A 24402-nucleotide genomic window follows, 5' to 3' on the forward strand; every position below is an offset into this window, starting at 1 on the left:
GACGTTCCCTTGTATACAGACGTCCACATGAAAGATATGCTCAGTGCAATTTCCTGAATACTACTGGTTTCGGGGGAGGATCGATTATGGTATATGGGGTGGAATATCTTTGACTGCTCGCACAGACCTAGTGGTCGTTGATAATGGAGCTATGAATGCTGATAAGTATATAAGGAACATTCTTGAAGAGCATGTAGTGCCATTTGCCTCATACATTGGTGAACATTTCATTTTTATGGACGATAATGCCAGACCCCATCGTGCGCGTATCGTTCAGGAGTACCTTGAAGAGGTTGAAGTCTCTCGAATGGAATGGCCAGCAAGAAGTCCAGATCTCAATCCGATTGAGCAGGTTTGGGACAACCTCAGTAGAAGGCTGAGAAGTTCAGAAAATCATAGAGCTACTCTTAATGACTTAGGAATCCAACTCGGAGAAATCTGGGAAGGATTAGATCAGAACATTTTAAGATCACTCATTTTGAGTATGAACCGTAACCGTCGTTGCCGAGCTGTAATTAACGCAAGGGGTAGAAATACCAAGTATTAAATCACTTATCAGCATTTCAGTATTTTGAAAATTGTTCATTTCTCTTCTTTCACATTCACAGATTCGGTGAAATCCTGAATTTTTCTTCCATTTAATGTGTCTTGTTTCGTTCAAAACCTTCCCGAGAGAACATAAAAAATAAGTTATAAAGTCAATGTAGAGTTAACTTTCATTAAAATTGAGATTTTCAGAATGTGCGTTAATTTTTTTGCGCAGTGTATTTGTACCAGTCAGAGACTCACTCTTTATACGGGGTTAGAACTATTTAGAGGCTAACTATAGGAATATCGAAAAATGAAGGGTGGCTTAAATTACAAAAAAGTAGTACACCAATATAATGGCCATATAGGATTATGGCTACACACCGAATTTCGTGTAGTTATCTCCAGAAACAAATGAGTTATGAGATATCTCAGGAACCATCAGAGATATTTGGAAACTCTTTACACCCACCCACTCATCCTTGAATAGAATAACGCAACTTTTTCGTAATTTAAGCTACCCTGTATCTCTAACGGTTTTCGATATCTCTGTAGCCTGTAGTCCCCCTCTAAATATTTTTAACCCTGTATAATGCGCCGTTTTCGAGTAATTTGATGTTCACAAATAAAAAGTATCTGTGAAATTTGAAAAATTGGGTACTTTGGCTGAATACAACTCTGCTTGAAAGATCCACAGATTTGTAGTGTCACAGATTTACTTAGTAATTCTGAATGTAATTTTGTATTTCCATGGATGGCACAGCTCATTATGAATACTTATGATGGCTATATCTTTTTATCAGAGCCGAATCGGAAAAAATGGTTTAGGAAAAAAGTGTTTGACCTCAAGAATCTACTCTTATAATATTTGTACCAGTCAGAGATTCACCCTGTATATAATGCGCCGTTTTCGAGTAATTTGATGTTCACAAATAAAAAGTATCTGGGAAATTTGAAAAATTGGGTACTTTGGCTGAATTTTACTTAGTTATTCTGAAGGTAATTTTGTTTTTCCATGGATGGTACAGCTCATTATGAAAACTCAAAATGACAATATATTTATATAAGGGTCGAATGGGAAAAAATGGTACAGGAAATCAGTGTTTTTTTCGACCTCAAGATTATACTGTTAAAATAATTGTACGAGTCAAAGACTCACCCTGTATACCTACCCTACCTCCCTCATGTTATTGTTGATTAATTCCTTTTTCCTTTGCAGGTTTCCACCTGAGTGGAGTTGTTTCGGCTTGCAGAAGTTCGCCACCGCCTACCCTGCCTTGTGGGGGCTTAGAGCCTCCTCAAAAATTTAAAGTTGCCGTCAGTTTCGATAGGTAAGTACGCGAATGGGCAGAATGGCGGATCAATAGCATCATGCATTTATGAGTTCACAAATGATTCAGTATATTGAATAATGGAGAGCGCTGGGGGTAGCGAGGGTGGGTTTCGTTTAATGGACCTATATTCGGATGTATTTGTCTTGTCTTTATTGCTTCATTATTTAACGAAGGAACGTTGGGGCCTTGCTGTTCCTTATATCCATTAACGGAATTGAACATAAATAAGATAGAGTAAAAGGAAGTGTATAGAGGAAAATTCAATTTGTTCCTTAAAAATTACTTTTTAATTTCATCATTTCACACTACATTTTCATAAACATTCGTTGACAAATTGATACACGAAAAGGAATCGTTTTACTGCATGTAATTAAACGAGGTTTGAGCCAAACTTGCGTTATACAAGTGGCAGTAAAGTATATTGAATTGTGATTTTGAAACGATTGAATGATAAAAGCGTACCTATTATAATAAAAACAAAAGCCATCCCGGTAGTCTTAGTATTTGAAGATGCATAAATTGCAATTCTAATAAATGTTCATATAATGGGGAATTCTCCTCACTGCATATGCAAGTTTAAACTGAATAATTATGAGTTTCATTCATGATTTTTTCAAATATTCAAAATCATTCTTCAAATATGCGGTTTTGAAATTTAAATCGCTTGGTTTCAAGTTGACGATTGGGCAACACCGCCTACTAGAAAATAAAAAGAACAATGTCCTATCAGCTTGTTTATAAAATAACAGCTGTTGATCTACAGGAGCGTACTTACTGGCGAGTTTCAACTGCAACCGGCCATAAAAATCCCATAAAATTTTACGACCTTTCTCGTTCGTCGCAGACTTCATAGACAGCCATCTTTGTCTATCTCATCAAGATAATGCATTCGTTGTCCTTAATTATCAAGGCATATTTCAGTCGATGTTGCCAGCTTGTGCAATTCTCACAAAACGCTTTAAACTTTAAATACCCATTCTTATTTTTCATTTTTAAGTGCTTGAAATAATTTTTTTGGGAAACGGTTGAAATGGTTATTTCAAAATGTGACGTTTCAAAGATATTTCATAAAAAATACATCATTTTTATCGGAAGGGGTATTCCCAAACGATGTCAATTTTCATTTTGATACTGCAAAAATTATCTCACAAACTACCAACATTTGAACAAAGGCTTTCTCACCCTCGTTCTCACCTTAATCGTCTTATAATAACGTGTAATATTCCACTCGGAATCACCCCGTATATACAGGGTGAGTCAACAGTTCTGGATCTGCCAATAACTCATATAAATATTGCACTAGGAGAAAGATTCAAACTTGGCACAATCGACTATACTTAGCTCACAAGCTAAAATTATTATTGACTTTAAGGCTGCTCCGAAACTGGTGAAACATGATACCAGCCTGCGGTTTTAAAAAAGAATTTCCAATTTTGAATCCATATTCTGAATCTATATACAGAGTGAGTCTCTGAACCGTACGAATATTTTAACAGTAGATTCTAGAAGTCAAAAGTAACACTTCTTTTCCTTACCATTTTTTCCTTATCGGCTCGGTTTGAAAGATACATTGAAAAACTATAAAAAATTTTATTTTAAGTTGTATCTCACAAACAGTAGACTAATTCTACGTATTAAAGTGCCTAAGAAGGTTAAAGTTTCTGATCAGAATTTTTCGAAATCGTCAAAATCTAATTTTTGCTAATAACTCAAAAACGAAGAGTCATAGGAGGCTACGGTTTTCACCTTCACCATTCTTCGTTTCTCTGAAAAAGAGCTTGGAAATGTGTCATCCGTTTTCTTGTAGCTCTTATAGTTTTCGAGATCCTCGCAGTAGACAACGATTTTTGCCCACTCTGTATAAGAATTATGGATTTGTTGCGTTACTTTTTTCGTACGCTGTAGGTAGTCATCTCTCCCAACGAGGTGAAGAAAAAATTGGCAATAAAATCTGAGGTGCGAAATATGTATGTCGAATTCGAAGCAATTGACGCAATTAAAAATCATAGCTGGTGGATTTTAATTTTAAGTGTCCGCACATTTAAAATTATCCTCAAAATCCGTTGTTCGGCATAAATCAGACTTTTTCTCCCCAAAATGATTTTTCGGAAAGCTGGAAAACTACGAATTTATTTTTTTTCTTTTCAGGTGTAAAATTACGTCAGTAACATGTAGCTGTGAAACTAGAGATATATTTTGGTGTCAGCATGTGGTAGCATTATCACTTTATCGTATAAGAAATGCAGACAGTGTTAGGCTTCGTGTTCCTATATCAGGTGAGTAAATTATTTTACCTAAATATCTCTCCCCAAGCTTCACAATTTCTTAATGATTGACGTTAAATAGGAACATTTAACCAATGTCATCGAGACTGTCAAGAGGTTGACGTTTTTGTTATCATCACAGAACATGTTATCATTATACATTTCGCCTAATAAGAAAATCATATCAAATTAATCTTAGGTCATATTTACTCTACTGTTTCATTGACATTTAAGAATCGCGCATACTCTGTGATCCATCGAAATGAAACGATGAACGGTTTCGGATCGGTTCGACTTCGACGCAATGCTATGGAAAGCTACCCGCGAACTCATTTCGAATAAATGAATGCGCGACTATATTGAACCAATTTGTGGCCGGAGAACGAAAACGCCTACAGCCGACAGAGAGAGACAGATAATTCGAGTAGTTCAACTGGTCCAGCTGCGAGCGCCATATTTATTGTTGCTCTCATTCGGAGTATAGGTTACTGATTTTTAATGTGGCGAAAAGTTTTGAAGATAAGTGTTTTTGTAGTGTTTAGTATTCGTCTAGTTCATTGCTACCGAAGTTAATTAGATTATGTCTTCCACTGACAGTTTTTTCGAAACTTTCAAGTGCTCGTCTTCGTCAAATGTTGTGAAGAAATTCACTTTTAAAAAACAACAACCAAATGTTAAAAGTGATCTCGTACAAAATCCTATTCAAAATAATGTGAGAAACAGTTCTAATAGAACAATAAATGACATACGTTCTGAAATTTCACCTAGGGGAAATCATGTCGAAAAGCCTCTATCTTCAATCACAAAGACTTCCTGTGAACAAACAAGAAAAAAAGAAAATGTGGGAACTGATTCTAATGGAACCAGGAACCGGGTTATTTCTGAAGGAAAAAAACTTGTTTCTGAAAATAATTTGGTTAAAAGACCAAATTTGAATGCCTTGAAATCACCTGTACCATTACTTAGAAAGACTCGTACTATAGATAGCTTTTTTAAAAAAACTGATACTGGCAATTCTGATGATGCTTTTGATTTGGTGGGTGCTCAAGTAGATATTGGTACTAAATGTTCACAAAGCAATTCAAGGAGTAATGGGTTTGCTCTTCTAAAGAAAAATTTCAATGAGAGTTTAAGCGAATGGCCATGTTTAGAGACGAAAGTACAAAAAGAACAAAAGCTGAATTATTCTCACAGTGTTGAAAACACCAAGAAAAAGTTTGAGTTCAAAAAGAAAATTGTGGAAGAAAAATGCAATAATGTTATAGTGATAGGTGGTGAAGCAGATTCATCTATTGAAGAAGTAAGTCGAACAACTCCAATAAAATATGATTCTGAGAATAGCTCAGAGGGTGGTGAGAAATGTAAAAGCTCTCAGAAATTCAAGTTTAAAAAGATTAATACGTCCCAAGAATCTGAAGGTGAATGTTCAAGAATAACTGATAATCCTAACAACATACCTTGTAAAGAAAAAAATGTAATGGACAATTTAGTTTTAACTGAATCTGATTATATGGATGATGAAGAATTTGATAGATTGTTTTCTACATCAACTGCTACATCTCCCCATACAAAAACTGCAACAAAACCTGGAGATTATTTAGACGATGATATAAATCTTGAAGACATTGATTGGGACAATGATGTCCCTGTGATAAACAACACCAGTAAAGAAGAATATTCAGAACTCCTGGAGGGGGTGGATTTCGAAGATTTTGAGGATAAAGATACTTTGTCTGTTTCGGGTCAGTTTAGTAACCGAATAGATAGTTCTAAAGAATTTGTTGGAAACTATCCCCATTCCCAAGTGATGATGGAAGTATTGCATTCTCGTTTTGGTCTAAGAAATTTTCGCCCCCATCAACGCGAAATTTGCAATGCAAGCTTGACAGGGCATGATATATTTGTTCTTATGCCAACAGGTGGTGGGAAAAGCTTATGTTATCAATTACCTGCTACCTTAACACCTGGTGTCACTATAGTAATTTCACCATTACGATCTTTGATAAGTGATCAAGTTGATAAACTTAATGCTTTAGATATTCCAGCAGCTCAATTAATTGCTGACCAATCTAAAGAAGAAATTGAAATGATTTTAGCTAAGTTATACACGAAAGAACCTGAAATAAAATTATTGTTCTTAACCCCCGAAAAAATATGTGCATCAAGGCAATGTTCATATGCTTTAGATCATCTTTATGCTCGTGATAAGCTAGCTAGATTTGTCATTGATGAGGCACATTGTCTATCACAATGGGGTCATGACTTTAGACCAGATTATAAACAGTTATCCTGTCTTAGGTCTAAATATCCAAAAGTTGCTATTATCTGCTTGACAGCTACAGCAACAAAACAAGTGGAGGGGGATGTTATTAATATTTTAAAATTGCGTAATGTAAAAACTTTTATTCGTAGTTTTAATAGACCAAATATCAAATACAAAGTGATTCAAAAGCAGAAGGCAAATGTTATTGATCAGATTAGTGCATTAATAAGAAACCAATTCTTCAAACAATCTGGTATTGTGTACTGTCTTTCAAGGGATGATTGTGAAAAAGTAGCAGAAGAATTGAAAAGAAAAGGTGTTCAGGCAATGCCATATCATGCAGGCATGAGTAGTAAAGTTCGGGATGCAATACAGAGACAATGGATGCAGGACAGATTCAATGTTATTGTAGGTACTATAGCCTTTGGCATGGGTATTGATAAACCTGATGTAAGATTCGTTATCCATAATTCTATACCAAAATCGGTGGAGGCATTCTACCAAGAATCTGGTAGAGCAGGAAGAGATGGAGAAATCTCTTACTCCTACCTGTATTATGGCTACAACGATGTCAAAAGATTGCAAAAAATCATGTCGATGGAAAGAAAAAATACTAGAGCATTGGAAGGGCATTTTGAAGCTCTGAAAACGATGGTATCTTATTGTGAAAACCATGTTGACTGTAGGCGATACTTACAATTAATTCATCTTGGAGAAACATTCGATAGACAAATCTGCAAAAAAAACAAAGAAACTATTTGTGATAACTGTGAACAAATGGAAACACATAGTGAAGCAGATATGACTATTCATGCAAGGAATTTGTGTGAGTTGATACAAGACTTGACACAAAGAGGAGATAAAATAACACTACCTCAAGTTAGTGAGGTGTACAAGGGCTCAAAAGCAAAAAAAATAATAGAAAGGAGGCATGATAAACATCCTCATTATGCTAAAGGGGCGTCATTAGATAAAGTTGATATTCAAAGGATACTAAAACAATTACTTGTTAAAGACATTTTGAGTGAGCATTGTGAATATGCTGCGGGATTTCCTGTAGTTTACATGAATAAAGGAAAAAAGTTTTTTCAATGTAAATCTAATGATTTCAAAATTTGTATCAGTGTTAACAAAGCAGTAGTACCTGTTGCATCAGTTTCAAATGATAAAACAGAAAAACTTCCTGCAACTCCTGAACAAAATGCACCCCTTGTTACCAATACAACACCATCTACATCTAGAGAAGTTTCAACTCCAGTAACTTTATCTAAGCAAGAAATAAGTTCAATTAGGGTTAAATGTCATGAAGATTTATTGGAAGAGTGCAGGAAATTGGCACTGGAGAGGAACATGACATTGTCCTCGATTATGAACCTTTCAGCCATTAAAAAAATGTCAGATGTTCTTCCAAAGACTAAAGAGGAAATGTTGAAGATCCAACATGTCACTATGGCCAACTACGAAAAGTACGGAGAATTTTTCCTGAAAATTACGAAAAAGTATGGAGAAGAATTGGAAGCAAAGAAAGCAAGCTTGGAAAAATCTAAAACTACATTTAACCCTCCAAGTTATGCTGATGACGATGGTGATTGGTGGTGCGATTCTTCCTTACCAAGCACTTCTTCCAGTAAGGGAGTAAAGAGGAAATCTTATGGAGGAAACAAGAGGACACCAAAAAGATTCAAAAAAGGAAACTGGAAGTCCAAAGGAGGCAGAAGCAAGGCTAAATCTGGAAGCAGTAAGACTTCTCCTAAGAAAAAAGCACCACCTACAAGGGGTTTAGGATTGATGCCTGTGCTCCATATAAGTTGATTGGGGTATGCTAATATTGTGGAGGAGGGGAGGGATATGAATTTAATAATGTAAGTCCATTGAATAAAAACCTTATTATACTAGAGAAAAATTTCACTATTTATATATATATATATATATTTCATATTTATATATTTCATTTATTAAATTCGTCTCAACTTCTGAGGTACTCAATAATGAAAAATGTTTAGCTTTTTTGTATACAGAGTGAGAAAAGTAACAATAATTCATATCTTTGGAATTTAATTTTTTTTTAATGCTCCAACAAATGCAAAGTCAATTTTTATCATGAATTATTCTATTATACTATTCATGTATAATTGAGCAAGCTTCTGTTCCACAATTTTTTTCAGGCAGATAAAGCCTTCTTGATTTATTACTATAATGTATATCATGTGAACCTTGACTTGTCCTATACATTCTATGTGATTCTTTGAGGATCAATAAAGGGTATTTATTTATTTATGGAGCCATGAACCATTTCATTTATTTGTCCGACTCAACAATGGACTTTCTGACAAAGCATAATTTGTCTAATGTGGATTGTTTGTTGACCAGTAACGATAGTTATTGAATTTACTGTTTCATTCAGGCAAAATGTGGCTTGATTGGAAAAAATTATATGTGAGTGAAAATTTGAATTTTCACTCGGATAAGTTATTGCTTTATGAAAAACACTATACCTAATAACATTTCAGAAACATCAATCACTCCTAAAGAGTATTTGGACTTCAAAATACAAAAAAATTATAATTTGAATTCAATAGGTTTAACCATTTAATATAAAATGTTTCTTGAAAAAATTCCTCAGCAACAGAAAGTACATATATTTCAGGCACCAAAAGTCCATAAATTTCTTGCACAAAAAGTCCATCCATTTCTGGGAATCTTGTTAGAGATGTCATTTAAAATAACTCCACCCTTCATAGAGGGTGCAAACTCTTGCATTATACATGGAAAGTTGCATAATTTGAGATAAAAATTTATTCAATTTTCAAGTATATTCTGATTAAAATTTCGTGTTCTATAAGAATCTCACACTGAATCTGGAAGAAACAATATCATAACTAATTATTGTTTTGACAAAGTTAAATTAATCAATTTCTTTCTGGTTACTGATTTCGTTTTGGCTTTTGCCTTGTGTGGAAGATGGTACTAATATCATCTCAGACATAATATCAGAAACTATGATCTGAAGCTTGAAACATCAAACCAAAAAATGGGTATATTGTATGTCTATCTATACTGGTTTCTAAAATTCGATTATGCTTGCAATAGTGATTAAGAAAGAGTCGATTTCCTTAGAAATTCAACTGCGTTTAAGTGAGAGTCGAACCTCTAATAATAATAATAATAATAACTGTCCTTTAATGGCCATCAACCTTCAGCCTCTATTCAGTTTATTTTTGCAAAATCTTCTTCAAGTTTTTGAAGTTTCATTGCAGCTCAGTTTTTACCTTGTATGAATTGTATTTTTGTATTAAAGTTATGCTATTTTTATTAGTATCTACTGCAATCAACCATGATTTTTCTTCTAGAAACGCTTTTACAAATGGACAGGCAGCAATTGCAAAAATTTGTACAGTACCTGATCTCAGAACATCATACTGAAGTGCTTCCAACAGCCCAAAAATTGGCTGATGAAATTCTCCAGCAAAGATCCGAAATAAACCAAATTCCAGGAGCTCCAGATCCAACGGCAGGGGCATCGGCGGACGATGACCATACCTGGCATCTAGATGAAGAGCAAGTCTGTGAGCAAGTGAAATCGTATCTCTCTCAGGGAGCATACTATAATGCAAATAAACAGCTCAATTCGTTGTTCTCTAAGGTACATATTCTTCATATAGAACGTTTATCCTACGATTAAACAAATTTTTGTAGGTGAGAGAAATGTTGAGAGCGCAAGATTCCAATGGTGCCAGAATGTTAACTCTTATCACTGAACAGTTCCTATCAGATCCCAGACTACAGATGTGGAAAAATCAAGGAACTCCAATGACTGATAAATGTAGACAACTTTGGGATCAACTCGGTAAGAATTTTCATATTCCTTATGGGACATTAAAACTTCGCAATGTCCTAGCATCAAATCACAAGAGCAAAATTCTAGGGGCATGTTTTTTAGGTCGAAATCATGTGGTTTTTTTTTCTTAAATATGTATCTTATGTGGGCACTCTTGGGGGGGGTCTTTGGTGAATTACTCAGTAAATTTATGAAAAATAATTGATATTGAGATTGAATCTAAGAATTTTAAATTTGCCAAACATATTTCAAATGACCGGAATCATTGGAAGTGAGAAAATGATAAATTATGTTTGTTTTCAGGTTCGTTATGGGTTTGTATAGTCCTAAATCCCAATTGTACAAATAATGAAAAACAACAGTGGAAAACATTACTCGAAAAATGGACTCGAATTGATGTTTGCCCTCCTGAAGATCCAGATTTTCGATTGCAGCAAGTCAATCACCATTCACATAGAGATTCGGTGAGTTGAGTTTTTTTTTGTATCTGAAGTCATGTGAAGTCATGTGAAGTGCATTAACTTAGTAATGAATTTAAAAAGCTTGTTATCTGAAATAATGGATAGCCATGTGAGGTGAAGTAATGAATTCATAAATTCTAGGGAAAAACATCCAAATTTACTCAAAACTATATAGGCAAGCCAAACATTAACCTATATTTTACGAGTTTATCTTATACTTTTTTCAATGAATTCACTTATAAGAGTGTATAGTATCATTCAGATTATGAATCATTCGTGTTCTCATGTATCCTTATTGATAAAAGGTTTTTTTTCTCCTGTTAAATGAGGATTATATGTTATTTTGGATGATTATTTTTCAAACGTAAGGATAGATTTCCAGAAAACTTCTTTGCTTCTTTGTTATCATTCTGCCAAATGCCTAAAATTTTCAAACATTGAGCGAAAAGAGGTCTCAAACCTCCTGATTGAGTTTGTCTCAAATACTAAAAAAATATGGATCCAATGTAATTGAAACTTAAAGTTGTGATGACAAATACGACTTGTGCGAAATTTCATGGTGATCATGTCAGAAGAAAATAAAAAATTCTGTATTAGTACTAGATCGGATCTGTATTTTGATAATATTGGGAAGATATTCTTTTTCTGGAAGCTAGTAAGCCTTTGGTACTTGGATGGGTACTATAAATTTGAACAAGCACATGAAAGCTTCTGAAATCAGTGCTTCTCTCTCACATTTTTTTGCATTTAGAAACAGAAATGTTCTAATGATGTGTTTTCCCGAAACCTCTAATTTTATCTTGGATAATGGATTCTTTTTGTCAGAGTCGCTTAATTTATAGGGTTGGTATGAGGTATGGATTCAAGGACAATGGTTTTCATGAAACAATGATGCATTATACATCTGATGCCATATTGTCACTACCGTACAGGGTGGGCAAAATTTGTTGTCTACTGGGGGAATCTCGAGAACTATAAGAGGTAGAAGAAAATGGATGAAACATTTCCTATTTCTGTTTCAGATAAACAAAGAATGGTGAAAACCGTAGCCTCGTTTTTGAGTTATTAGCAAAAAAAAGAAATTTTGACGATTTCGAAAAATTCTCATTACTTTTTTATCTTCGAAGTTACAGATCTAAAACCTGCCTTCTACAGGCACTTTTTTGCGTAAATCCACTGATGAGCTAAAAAATTTTTTCATTTCGATTCATTAAGCGAGCTTTCTTTCTTTTAAATGCAAACTTTTATTGAATTTGTTATTTTTAATTCGAAAAAAATCTGTTGTCAGTAGATTCTACGTATAAAAGTGCCTAAGAAGGTTCAAGTTTCAGATCTGCAACTTAGAAAAAATATTATGAGAACTTATCGAAATCGTCCTAATCTCATTTTTTGCTAAAATCTCATAAATGAAGAATCGTAGAAGGCTACGGTTTTCGCCATTCTTCGTTTCTCTGAAAAAGAGCTAGGAAATGTGTTATCCGTTTCCTTCTAGCTCTTAGAGTTCTCGAGATCTTCACAGTAGAAAACGATTTTTGCCCACTCTGTACTTCTGGTTTCACCTGAAATGAACTGAACTATTTTGATTTAAATGGGATAGCCATTTATATATCTTGCAGATTCCGAATCCGAAAATGCTTAGTTTATTGGAAACAATTTAAAAAAAGAGAAATAAAAGCCTTCATAGTTAAATAATAGGTGAATTTTTCTTTAGACTAATTAGGATTAAAACGATACCACGTGTTTTCAGATAACTCTTCGTATTTACAATGTAAGTAACTGTTGCTAAACTAATTTACAAAAATAAATTGTATGACTAAGACCTGGTTTATTCATCCTCTGTATAGAGTTTTTGTAAACATTCATTTGTTAAATTTACTATGATCTATTTCTTGTTTACTCAAATTATTTCTATTGAACTTGGTAAGTACGAATTCGAAGGTCTCTTAAAATAAAAAGGAACACCCTGTTAGCAGGCTGTTCCTTTTAAATAAAAAAAATGAGGTTAAATGCAGCAGAAACAAACAAAATATCTCATCAGGTGCGTTATTCGTAACAGTTTCTTAAAAATTTCATGAAAATCGTCGTTTTCGTTTTGAAGATTTTTACTTGGCCCATACTTTACCCTACTCTGTGTTTTAAGAACTACTTAATTTAATCTCGAAACTTAAAAGATAATAAATTATGTTTATTACATTACATCAGTTTCAATAACACTTTTATAAATCATCAGTATGTACAGAATCTCCTGTAGCTGTCTTTTGGTATACTTACACTGTTTTTTTACAGTATAGGGATCGAGACCGTGACAGGGGCTACTTTCATGACAGAGATAGAGATAGGTATGCTGACAGGGAAAGAGATCGACGCGACAGGAGGGATAGGGACAGAGAAAGGGAGAGAGATAGGAACAGAGCTCTGTATGATTCATCAGAAAGCTCTGATGACGATGAAGACTATGGCCCGGTGAATAAAAGGTTGAGAACTGGGAACAACTCCAAATCCGCATCCCTTCCCAGAACCATTTTTCACAGAGCATTGGACGCAGTGGGCATGTCATGGGATAACATGCACTTGAAGAATATCTTGTACAGCGATACCTACTGCTCCCACGTTCCGGATACGACAAATTTGGGAAGCTTCAACTCCCAAGGACAACCCCTTTGGAATGGTAAGTAATACTTTTTCCGACAAATTCAAAAACTTTATTACAGGAAATAGGACCAGCAAAAGAGACTACGTTTCATCAGTGGCAACGTTTCGCAAAAACGACCTTTTGCTTCATCAGGCCACAAATGTATAAGCTCTTGACTTCTTTCGTTTGTTGAGTTTATAAATTTTTGGTCTGATGAAGCATTGATCACTGTAATAAGGTTTTTGAATTTATTGAATATGGAGGACTCTAGATGTATCCATAGTTTTTTCCAACTACACATCTAATTTTCCATTGTACCATCAACCTAAATTTTTCCCGCAGAATCTATTCCTCTGTGTGCAGCCAGAGTCGATTCCTTAAAGTCACACGGGCACAATGAAGCTGCCCTGAGGTTGACCGTTTCTGTGGTAAGAACTATGAAACAACAACAACTCGTTGCACAGCGGAGATGGCATGAAAGTCAACAAAATGCCAGTTCCAGCAGTAGTAAGGCGGACGCAAGTTGTAAAACGACAGCTTGCACATCCAGATGTAATGGATTTTGCAATGCCAATGCCTGTAGTACCACCTCGATTAACGCTCCCGTGAATACGGAGATGTGGGTGGGGCATCCTTTAGATCCTATTGGGTGTCTGTTTGACACACTGGCAGACGCTTCAGTTCTTCCTGATGATCACACGAGGTCGCCATCTTTTTTAGGTAAATACACTATATTATGTACTTCGATCAATGAATGTTAAGGTTAATCCCGTAAAACTATTGAAGAATCGTTGTATATAAGGGTTGAGACGGGAACAAGAAACTGCGTCGATTTTCTACATTTTTTCATCCTAAATTGCACGATACAACAATTATGATTTTCTAAAAAGTAACCTGATGCATCTTATCCGATGAACTTGGTACTGAACTATTCATTGTCCAGCCATATGTTTATGTTTTGTTTCGTTTTTACGATGCCGAAGTGACCTTCCACAGCTCCGTACTTGAAATGGGGAATTCTCCTCAATTTGGGTTATCACAGTATATGCAAGTTTAAACTGAATAATTATGAGTTTCATTCATGATTTTTCCAAATGCACCGCGGAATCTATTCAAAATCATTCTTCAAATATGGGGTTTTAAAATTTAAATCGCTTGGTTACAAGTTTACGATTTGGCAACAGCGCCTACTAGAAAATAAAAAGAACAATATCCGATCAGCTTGTTTATAAAATAACAGCCGTTGATTTACAGGCGCCTACTTACTGGCGAGTCTCAACTGCAACCGGCCATAAACTCGTTTGTCGCAGACTTCATAGACAGCCATCTTTGTCTATCTCATCAAAATAATGTATATGTTGTCCTTTATTATCAAGGCATATTTAAGTCGATGTTGCCAACTTGTGCAATAGAAACGAAACGCTTTAAATTTTAAATACCCATTTTTATTTTTCCTTTTTAAGTGCTTAAAATAAATTTTTTTTGGGAAACGGACGAAACGGTTGAAATGGTTATTTCAAAATGTGACGTTTCAAAGATTTTCATAAAAAATACATCATTTTCGTCTGAAGGAGTATTCCCTATTCAACTTGTCATATTTTCAAAACAGTGACCTTTGTATTTTTATCTGAATAATAGGTTGGAATATGCTTAATCACTCAGACTATTGACTAGCTTATTATCACTGTAATTCACGATTCTGAATAACCAGATATACCATAAATATCAAAAACAAAAGCAAGCCATATTTCGAGAACAAAAAAGTGAGTTGAACATTTCCAAATCCATTTTTATGCAGGGCAATTTTTTCAAGAGGCGTTTGACCACAATTAGGTGGAGGGTCGTAAAATTATATTGGATTTTTATGGCCGGTTGCTGTTGAGGCTCGCCAGTGAGTACGCGCCTTATGATGGCTGTGAATCAACAGCTGTTATTTTAGTAGGCGCTGTTGTCAAATAGAAAACTTGAAACAAAGCGATTTAAATTTTAAAACCCCATATTTGATGAATCATTTTGAATAGTTTCCGTGGTGAATTTAAAATTCATGAATGAAACTCGTAATTATTCAGTTTAAAGTTTCATATGCAATGATAACCCAAATTGAGGAGAATTTTTCATTGAGGAAGAACTGTTTTTCAGAAAAAATTTTTTTATTAATTTCCACTGGTTTTTAAAATTAAATGATATAGAGACCAATTTCTGAATTTTTTTGCAATTCAAATTTTTCCCGAAAATAGTAAATACATATACATATTTTGCACAATATTCTCCTAGAAATACTTCTGATATTGTCTGAATGCACAATCAGTTCTCAGTTCGAATATACATTTGATTAGAAAATGGCATTAGGTTGAATTTCCAGAATTAAAGGCTCATAGTAATCTGTTATTGTGTGTAACTTATTATTACAGCCTGGTTGAAATTCTCAAAATGTTTTTAATATCATTAATAGCAATTCATACTGATAGAAAAGTTCATCAATGAAGTATTTGTAAGGTATTCCTAAACTTATAACATTGTTTTTAAATTTTAGAAATTTTAGGAATGGACGATGATAGCATCAGACCCAGATATCATCATGTACCTGTGGTAGGCTCCAGGGATAGATCTGAAACATACCTAACTCTTGCTTTTGAGATTGCCCTCATAGGTTTGGGCCAACAGCGGATTATGCCAGTCGGGTTATATGCACAGGTAATTTTATAATAATATCTGCTTTTATCAAGAACTAAACACATAAATATTCCAGGAGAAAGCGTGCAAACAACAAGAACAGTTAATTTTGAAATTGCAAGATATCGAACAGGACAACTCCTTGGTGGCTGTGCTTAGAAGACAGGCGATAATTCTTCTCGAGGGCGGTCCTACCAGCGGACTCGGCATTGGAATCCACCCTGAAAGTATTCCAATGCATACATTCGCGCGTTTCATGTTCCTATCCTTATTGAACTACTATCCGGATTTGGCCTATGAGGTAGGCTTGAGGGCTATGCGATTGCCCATTCTTGAAGAACACGAAGATTCAGATGACCCTTTAGGAGGAAATCCTGGAAATTCTTTGATGATGGGTAGATCTCCTAGGTGGTTCACTTTGGGACACATTGAGACCCAACAGTGCGCTCTAAGCTCCACCATGTTGAGTGCAGCAAAAGGTATGTTTCAAATTCTTTTATCAAGTTTTTATTTACACTACTCTATTTCATCGAGCTATTCAATGCTTTAGCTCTGGTATCATTTAAAAACAAAAAGGGAAAATACTTATGTGGTGAATAACAAAATTTGCTGATTTTTTTAATTTCAAAATATAAAGAGTGAGTCTTTTATTGACACATATATTTTAACAGTAGTTTCTCGATGTCCAAAGAAACCTTTTTTTTTTTATTTGGCCTAGATAAAAAGATATTGCTATTTTAAGTATCTATAATAATGAACTATGCTAGCCTTGGAAACCAAGCATTTAATATGCCATTTAAACCTAGGAATTAAACTGCTTTATAAGAAAATCAAGCATAATCTAACTTTTACAATCCCAGTTGGTGTATATTGTATACAGGGTGAGTCTTTGACTCGAACAAATGTTTTAACAGTAGATTCTTGAGGCCAAGTATTCTTCATATTTTCTTGTATAATGCGCCATTTTCGAGTAATTTGATGTTCACAAATAAAAAATATCTGTACAATTCGAAAAATTGGGTACTTTGACCAAATGTAACTCTTTTTACAAGATCTACAAGTGTATAGTGTCACAACTATAGCTAGTTATTCTGAAGGTAATCAGTTGAGATGTACAGGGTGATTGATAACTATTGGGACATAGGCTAAGGTCAGATTGTTTAGACCAAAATATGGCGATAGGACCAAATATACCTCAATAAAATATTGCTGTGGAAAAAGATAGAGGGCGTTAAAGTTGAATTTTTTATAAGGGGACAGAATAATATTTTCTTCGAAGTTCGAAAGTCATTATTAAAAGAATTAGAAAAGGCATAGAAGTCGGAGGAGGCCACGTATAACATTTAATTTTAGTTTTTTCTTTTTATGTTACATTGTTTTTAATTATGCTTTATCGTCGAAATAAATAAATAAAATAAATAAATCGTTACTTCAAATCCCCTTCCGATGCTCTGAACTGTTCAATTGTGTTTTTTTTTTTAAACGGATGAAAAAATATACAGTGAAATTATTAGCAAAAAACGAAAAAAAATTCCACTTAACGCCCTCTATCTTTTTCTACAGCAATATTTTATTGAGGTATATTTGGTCCTATCGCCATGTCCCAATAGTTATGAATCAGCCTGTATACAATGTACAAGTCGAAGACACACAAATCCTAATCTCAAATATATCGAGAAATATTTTAATTTTTTCTATATTGTATTTTATTTGTATTTAGTTATGGAAATGTAGATTTTCAGAAGTGTTCTCTCACAAACATTCTTCGTCACTCTTACAATCTGACAACGTCAACATTCGCCTCAATAAGTCACATGACCACAATATAGCTGTTTTTTCGCTAAATTTTTGTGCAAATTTTGGCATCTCCAAAACGTTCCTGCTAGTATTTGTATTTTTTGATGTTCGTTTTTCAATTCACGATAATTATACAGGGTGTATGTGAGACTTTTTTTTCAACAGAAGGTGGAACTGGTCAAAATGAAGCGTTTCACCAAAAATCACCTATACAAAACTTTTAAAATGACATAGTTGAAAAAAATAATTGAAAATGATTACTGAAATAGATCCTTATACGACTCTAGACCGTTTTTTAGCTGAATTATCGCAAAGTAGTGGAAAAAAACTTATCTCCTGATTCGACCATGTGGTTCCGTTTATAGGATATTGGCTCGTTCGATATTTACGTTGTAATGAAAATGGAAACTTAGGATTGCCGAACTGTTATCATTATTTTTTAGTAACTTACACGATTTTTTGAAATGGCTCATTTCGATACCAACTGACAGAAGAGACTTAGGACACAAGTGTAAAAAATAAAACAATACTTCAAAATCTCACCAATAAGATTCGTCTAAATTATTCACGAATTTTTACACAATGGGCATTGCAATCTTCCTGTTCGAACATTCCAACAATCTTCGTAAAAATTGGATGAAATTGGGAAACATCATAGAATTTTTTCAAGCAACATAAGCACTTTCAAGAAACTGCCTCGATTTTCTACATTTTTTTTCATCCTAAATTGCACGATACAACAATTATGATTCTGTCAAAAGTGACCTGATAATCCGATGAACTTGGTACTGAACCATTCATTGTCCAGCCATATGTTTATGTTTTGTTCCATTTTTGCGATGCCGAAGTCACCTTCCACAGTTCCGTACTTGAAATGGGCAATTCTCCTCAATTTGTGTTATCACAGCATATGCAAGTTTAAACTGAATAATTATGACTTTCATTCATGAATATTTCAAACTATTCAAAATCATTCTTCAAATATGAGGTTTTAAAATTTAAATCGCTTTGTCTCTAGTTTACGATTTGGCAACAGCGCCTACTAGAAGAAGAAAAGAACAATGACTTGTTTATAAAATAACAGCTGTTGATTCACAGCCATCATAAGGCGCCTACTTACTGGAAAGCCTCAACAGCAACCGGCCATAAAAATCCCATAAAATTTTACGACCTTCCTCGTTCGTGCTAGACTTCATAGACGGCCATCTTTGTCTATCAAGATAGTGTATTTGTTGTCCTTTATTATCAACGCATATTTCAGTCGATGTTGCCAACTTGTGCAATTGAAACGAAACGCTTTGAATTTTAAATACCCATTTTTATTTTTCATTTTTAAGTACTTAAAATAATTTTTTTCAGGAAACGGTTGAAATGGTTATTTCAAAATGTGACGTTTCAAAGATATTTCATAAAAAATACATCATTTTCGTCAGAAGGAGTATTCCCTATTCAATGAAATTTTGTCGAATTCTTAGGGGTTGTATCTCAGCCATCTTGGATATTTTATATAGACATTTTTTGGTTAAACGACTTATTTTGATGGGTTCTACCTTCTGTCAAAAAAAGCCTCACCTTTGAAAACACCCTGTATATATGAGGAATTTTAAACTGAACAGTTGTGCCATGTTTACTGGAGGATTTTATATTGATCTTGTGTACTGATAGATTTTGTTTTCAATTCGATTCTACAAACTCTGTAAAGATTTTATGTTCGTCTAACCTACGCTCCAACCTCCAACCCAAGTTGTTATACAATGAGGGCTAACGTTTTTGTAGATACCAGTTGGCTGCATGAGTGAGGCCACAAACTAATTAGAGATTAGTTTGTCTACTTATCATTTCCTGTCAACGATTTTGCCCAACTTACTTCCATAGCATAAAACGCGTATTATCAATATTGGTATAATATATAATAGAGATCATCGCAGTAGCCCGGAAGGAACAGTGATTTGAAAAATGTTTCACTTGCAATTATACAATGATTGAAAATACTCATGTTATTTCAGGCGAGGTTCTCCGATTGCGAACTGTTCTGGAATCATCTCAGAGACACATACACAGTTCCTCACATCTGTTCCGACTGGCGCAGGACGCTTTTCGTTTCGCTACGCCCGAAAACGGTCCTAGACATCCCACCCTGCTCAGCGTAGCTTTCGAACTGGGCCTCCAGGTTATGAGGATGACCCTATCGTCGCTGAATTGGCGTCGAAGAGAGATGGTCAGGTGGTTGGTTACTTGCGCCACGGAAGTCGGCATGGACGCCCTGATGTCGATAATGCAGAATTGGTATCAGTTCTTCACGGCAACAGAGGCTACGGGTCCAGTTGCCACGACGATTATGTCACACAGTACAATCATGAGACTCAATTTGAGCTTCACCCAACAAGAGGAGCTTTCCAGCTGTGCGAGAAATCTGGCCTTGCAGTGTGCCACAAAAGTGAGTTATTTTTTGTTTATACTCGGGATACTTTGGACATGGTTTAAATACCATTTCAGACACGATCTTAATAAATAAAAGAAAGTCGCCATATATGTAAAGATTGTCAGCAGTCGTTTTGCTTTATTATAATAAAAAAAATCTCTTCCAGGACCCCCCAAATTGTGCCTTGAATGCCTTAACCCTTTGTGAAAATGAGGCACTGTCTTTCGAGACAGCCTATCAGATAGTTGTAGATGCTGCATCCCATATCATGACGTCTTCTCAATTATTTACCATAGCAAGGTACATGGAACATCGAGGTTATCCCACAAGAGCTTATAAGCTGGCGATGTTGGCCATGAAAAATGTACATTTAGCCTATAACCAAGTGAGTTTACGCCTACATCAATTATGCATAATGAATTTAATTAACGTGTTTTCATTATCTTCTTCAGGAAAGCCATCCTGCTATTAATGATATTCATTGGGCTTGTGCATTGAGTCACTCGCTTGGCAAAAATGAGTTGTCGAACATGATTCCTCTACTTGTGAAAAATGTGCAATGTGCAAATGTCCTATCTGACATATTGAGAAGATGCAGTATGACAGCACCTGGAATGTCTTGTCCGCATCCTGCTCCTCTGGATACTGGAAAGCATTCAAGCCATTCCCATAGAAGTAGGAGCTGCGCACCCGCTGCTATAAAACCATTATCGTACGATAGGTAAGTTTGGCATATTTGATTTTTCTAGGTTAGTAAGAAGCTGCAGTCGTTTGATATTTGAGATTTCATATTTTTCTTACATACTCAAATCATATATTGATAGTGGAATAAAAATACAGGGTGACAATAAACACCGTGTCACAGCCCTGACATGCTGTTCAAGAAATTCTTCTTCATGTTAATATGTTTTCAGGCCCCCTCTTCGTCAATTGTTGGAAGCAGCTGTCGCTGCCTACATAAATACTACACACTCAAGACTTACCCATATATCTCCAAGACACTATGGTGATTTCATAGATTTTCTAACTAAGGCCCGGGATACATTTTTACTAGCACACGATGGTCACGCTCAGTTCACTCAGTTGATCGAGAACATGAAGGTAGCGTACAAGGGTAAGAAGAAGCTGATGTTTCTTGTAAAAGAACGGTTTGGCTGATGTTTGCCTAGAAGGGGCCATTGTTGGCTGCGAAATTGACATTTGGGGTGATATTTTACTGTGTATATTTGGAAACAATTGATGCGTCCGGAAAAGGTATAGTTAATGACCTGTTCAGAAATTTTGATTCACTTGGTACTTCTCGCCTTTAAAATAAAAAAAAATATAATGATAAATGAAAAATTATATCATGAGTTATATGAACATCTTGTTGCATGTTATAATTTCATGAAATCAGAATGACTGGTTAGATTTGATCTTTTAAAAATTGGCAGGAGTACCATCTGAAATTCAACAGTGAATCTGCTATTATTCTTGCCTGATAAATGCAAAACTCAATGATAGTGCCTGAATGATGGAATAACTTATGTTTGTATTGTGCAAATCAAATCCACTAAATATAAGCCACAAAAATACTTTTGATTCTCATGAATCATTTGCACACTCGGATATCTTATCGGACAATATTCAATATATATGAGATTGACTTAACTACGTACTATTTATTTTGATCCTATTTATTTTTATTCAATTAATTATTTGATTGAAGAGACTGATGTAAAGGAAAATGTTAGGAATAATTTCGAAATGAAGTCAAATTTCGAACAATCGATCCAAGATCTCATGCTCTCTTAGGGAGTTCAATGTTTTATTAGTATTATTTTATTATTCAACGCATCTATTACTCTTTTGTTAAGGTTATATATTATGTATTTGATTCTGTACTTTTGTTATGACGATTCCCACATTCTAAGTTACATTTTGTTGAAGAATTCCAAACACTACAATATTTGCTCTCCAAAAAAAGGTTTTTTGTTATTCATGTCCCATTTAAAAAAATTATCCCAACAATATCTTATTCGAAAATAACGATTAAGATCTAAAATTTCGAAAATGTTGTGAGGAATTCAATTTTGAAATTACTTCTTTTTGCGTTCATCTTGATTTACAATTTTTTTAAATTGTTTCAATTTTCATTTAACCAAAGATTGTTGTTTATACAAGTTAGTATTTATGTATATATTATAAATATATTAGGTACATAGAAATTAAACATGATAAAAGAAATGCTTCTCTGTATGAAATTACTGAGCGAAAGTAACGGAATAATATACAGATGATCCATTTGTTCTCAAATTATCTTTTATTACTATTTTCAATATTTTGTTATATGAGTTGTGTTATCCAAATGGATTGTTTAGTATGTTAACTTCCTCTTCGTAATAAAGTTACAAAGGTGAATGCTTCCTGTTGTATGTAAAAACAGTATAGTAATATTAAGTACAAATAATTGACAAACGGTTGACCAAGGCATTAAGCATTGTCTGCTGTCATTCCATAAGCTACCTCCCTAGCTGATATGCTGCAAAAAAAAAACAAATCAGGGAATGGTCCTTTGAGTGTTGAAACTTTTCATTTGGAAGCTGAAGAAAGCTGTGTACTCCATAAAAACCAGGTTCACTGCAGCATCTCTTCAAGAACATAATGCAAATTTTTTTTGTTGCTATGTTCAAACTAATCAATCAAAATGGATGAAGTAATCAATTTTGTATTAAAAATGAAGGCAATACTAGTATAAATTTGTAATCCACCCTCTATTTGCTGAATGCTGCCTCCAAAACACATCCAGATTTTGATTTAAATGGTCTGTGATTATCTCATATTAATTTTTGTCCAGTGCCACAATAATTTGGCTGTCTCCGGTTTTCAGTTGTTTTAGTTGGAAAATCCTAGTTTTAATATTTGTAAATATTAAATTCGCCAAATTGGTACATGTTCCATTCCAATAATATAATTTTTATATTCATTGTTGTCCTGTGTTTGTGTATACTTAGGAAAATGTACATATTGCCAAAAATACAAATATTTGTAATTAAAATGGAGTATTATTTATTCGATTATAGGGTGTTTTCAAAGATAAGGCTTTTTATCAAGGGTTCTACCTTTGGTCATCAAAATAAGTCATTTCACCAAAAATAGTATATAATTTCGACAAAATTTCATTAAATATCAAGTATGGAACTGTGTAAGGCGACTCTGGCTTTAGAAAAACATAACAAGCATATGGTCGGACAATGGATGGTTCAGTAGATCTGTGTCTATCTGATTAGTTGCATCCGGTCAATTGAAAAAAATTGTTGCATCGTGCGATTTGAGGTGAAAACAGTGTAAAAAATCGAGACAGTTGATTGAATGTGCTTACAATATCCTATTATTGTTACCCTATTTCACGCCATTTTTATGACGATTTTTGGAGGGTTCGAAAAAAAGCATTATGCAGATGTAACAACTTCAAGTTGTACCACCTATTGATGCTAATTAGGGTTCCTTTCTAAAAAGCGAAAGAATTATGAGAAATTCGAAATGCAAAGTGATGTTTTTACCCTGAACACTTTGAATGGGGATTAATGAATCCGGCTCTGGAATATTGAATTAATTGATATCTCTCTGACTCGATCTCAGCATGTGTCAATAACCTCCCAAATTTCAATAAGTTCGGCTTTTATGATGGTCTCAGTATTTTCATGAATTGCGAAATTCACTCTCTAGCGTTCTGGGAAAGCCAGAAATAAATTTTTTATAGTCAATTCGTACTTGGCTAGTCCTAGGGCCTGTTCCGATATTGCTGCTAGTACTGGCGCGCAATCGAATAACAATAGAACTCGAACGACTGGGCCAATAGGCATCGTTTCTGAAATACTGACAGTACTGTTCAGGAATATCGGAACAGACGGCTACTCTATCTCTAATAAGAGTAGGTACAGCTACTTCCTAGATACCCTGTATAATATAATATCGAATGGTGGAGGAAGCTACCACTCTTTCTCCACTTGAGGTTCAAACTCTTCATAAAAGAGGAAATCCACAATGCGGCGCTTAAGGCAAAGGCAGAGACAACTGTTATCTCTCAGAATAACCCGCATATGGTTGTAACCAGAGACAGGTGGTCATGGACAAACAGGTCTCTGGATGTGACCATGGAAATCGGGCACTAGGAGCACCTAGATTATAAATAATCAAAATTAAGAGAA

At 34.6% G+C, this 24402-nt stretch overlaps 1 protein-coding gene across 4 annotated transcripts in view; it reads left to right on the top strand.

The window, feature by feature from the left end:
• The window catches only part of LOC123306758 (zinc finger SWIM domain-containing protein 4-like), a 198380-nt gene extending 175131 nt beyond the window's left edge, over positions 1-23249 (top strand). Inside the window, exons 2-14 of one of the 4 annotated variants that reach the window (XM_044888887.1) lie at positions 1748-1859; positions 4011-4138; positions 9740-10032; positions 10086-10236; positions 10531-10691; positions 12975-13356; positions 13663-14040; positions 15854-16014; positions 16070-16472; positions 19797-20227; positions 20379-20597; positions 20665-20933; positions 21127-23249. In XM_044888887.1, coding sequence (XP_044744822.1) covers positions 1748-1859; positions 4011-4138; positions 9740-10032; positions 10086-10236; positions 10531-10691; positions 12975-13356; positions 13663-14040; positions 15854-16014; positions 16070-16472; positions 19797-20227; positions 20379-20597; positions 20665-20933; positions 21127-21370 — 3332 coding nt within the window. In that variant the 3' untranslated portion in view covers positions 21371-23249. Of the gene's footprint in view, positions 1-1747; positions 1860-4010; positions 4139-4563; positions 8252-9739; positions 10033-10085; positions 10237-10530; positions 10692-12974; positions 13357-13662; positions 14041-15853; positions 16015-16069; positions 16473-19796; positions 20228-20378; positions 20598-20664; positions 20934-21126 lie in introns of those variants that run through there. The other 3 variants (XM_044888888.1, XM_044888889.1, XR_006536954.1) reach the window with 3 other exon arrangements.
• Positions 23250-24402: the final 1153 nt, after the last annotated feature.

The sequence above is a fragment of the Coccinella septempunctata genome, chromosome 2 (assembly GCF_907165205.1).
Source record: "Coccinella septempunctata chromosome 2, icCocSept1.1, whole genome shotgun sequence".
Classification (NCBI taxonomy): Eukaryota; Metazoa; Arthropoda; class Insecta; order Coleoptera; family Coccinellidae; genus Coccinella; species Coccinella septempunctata.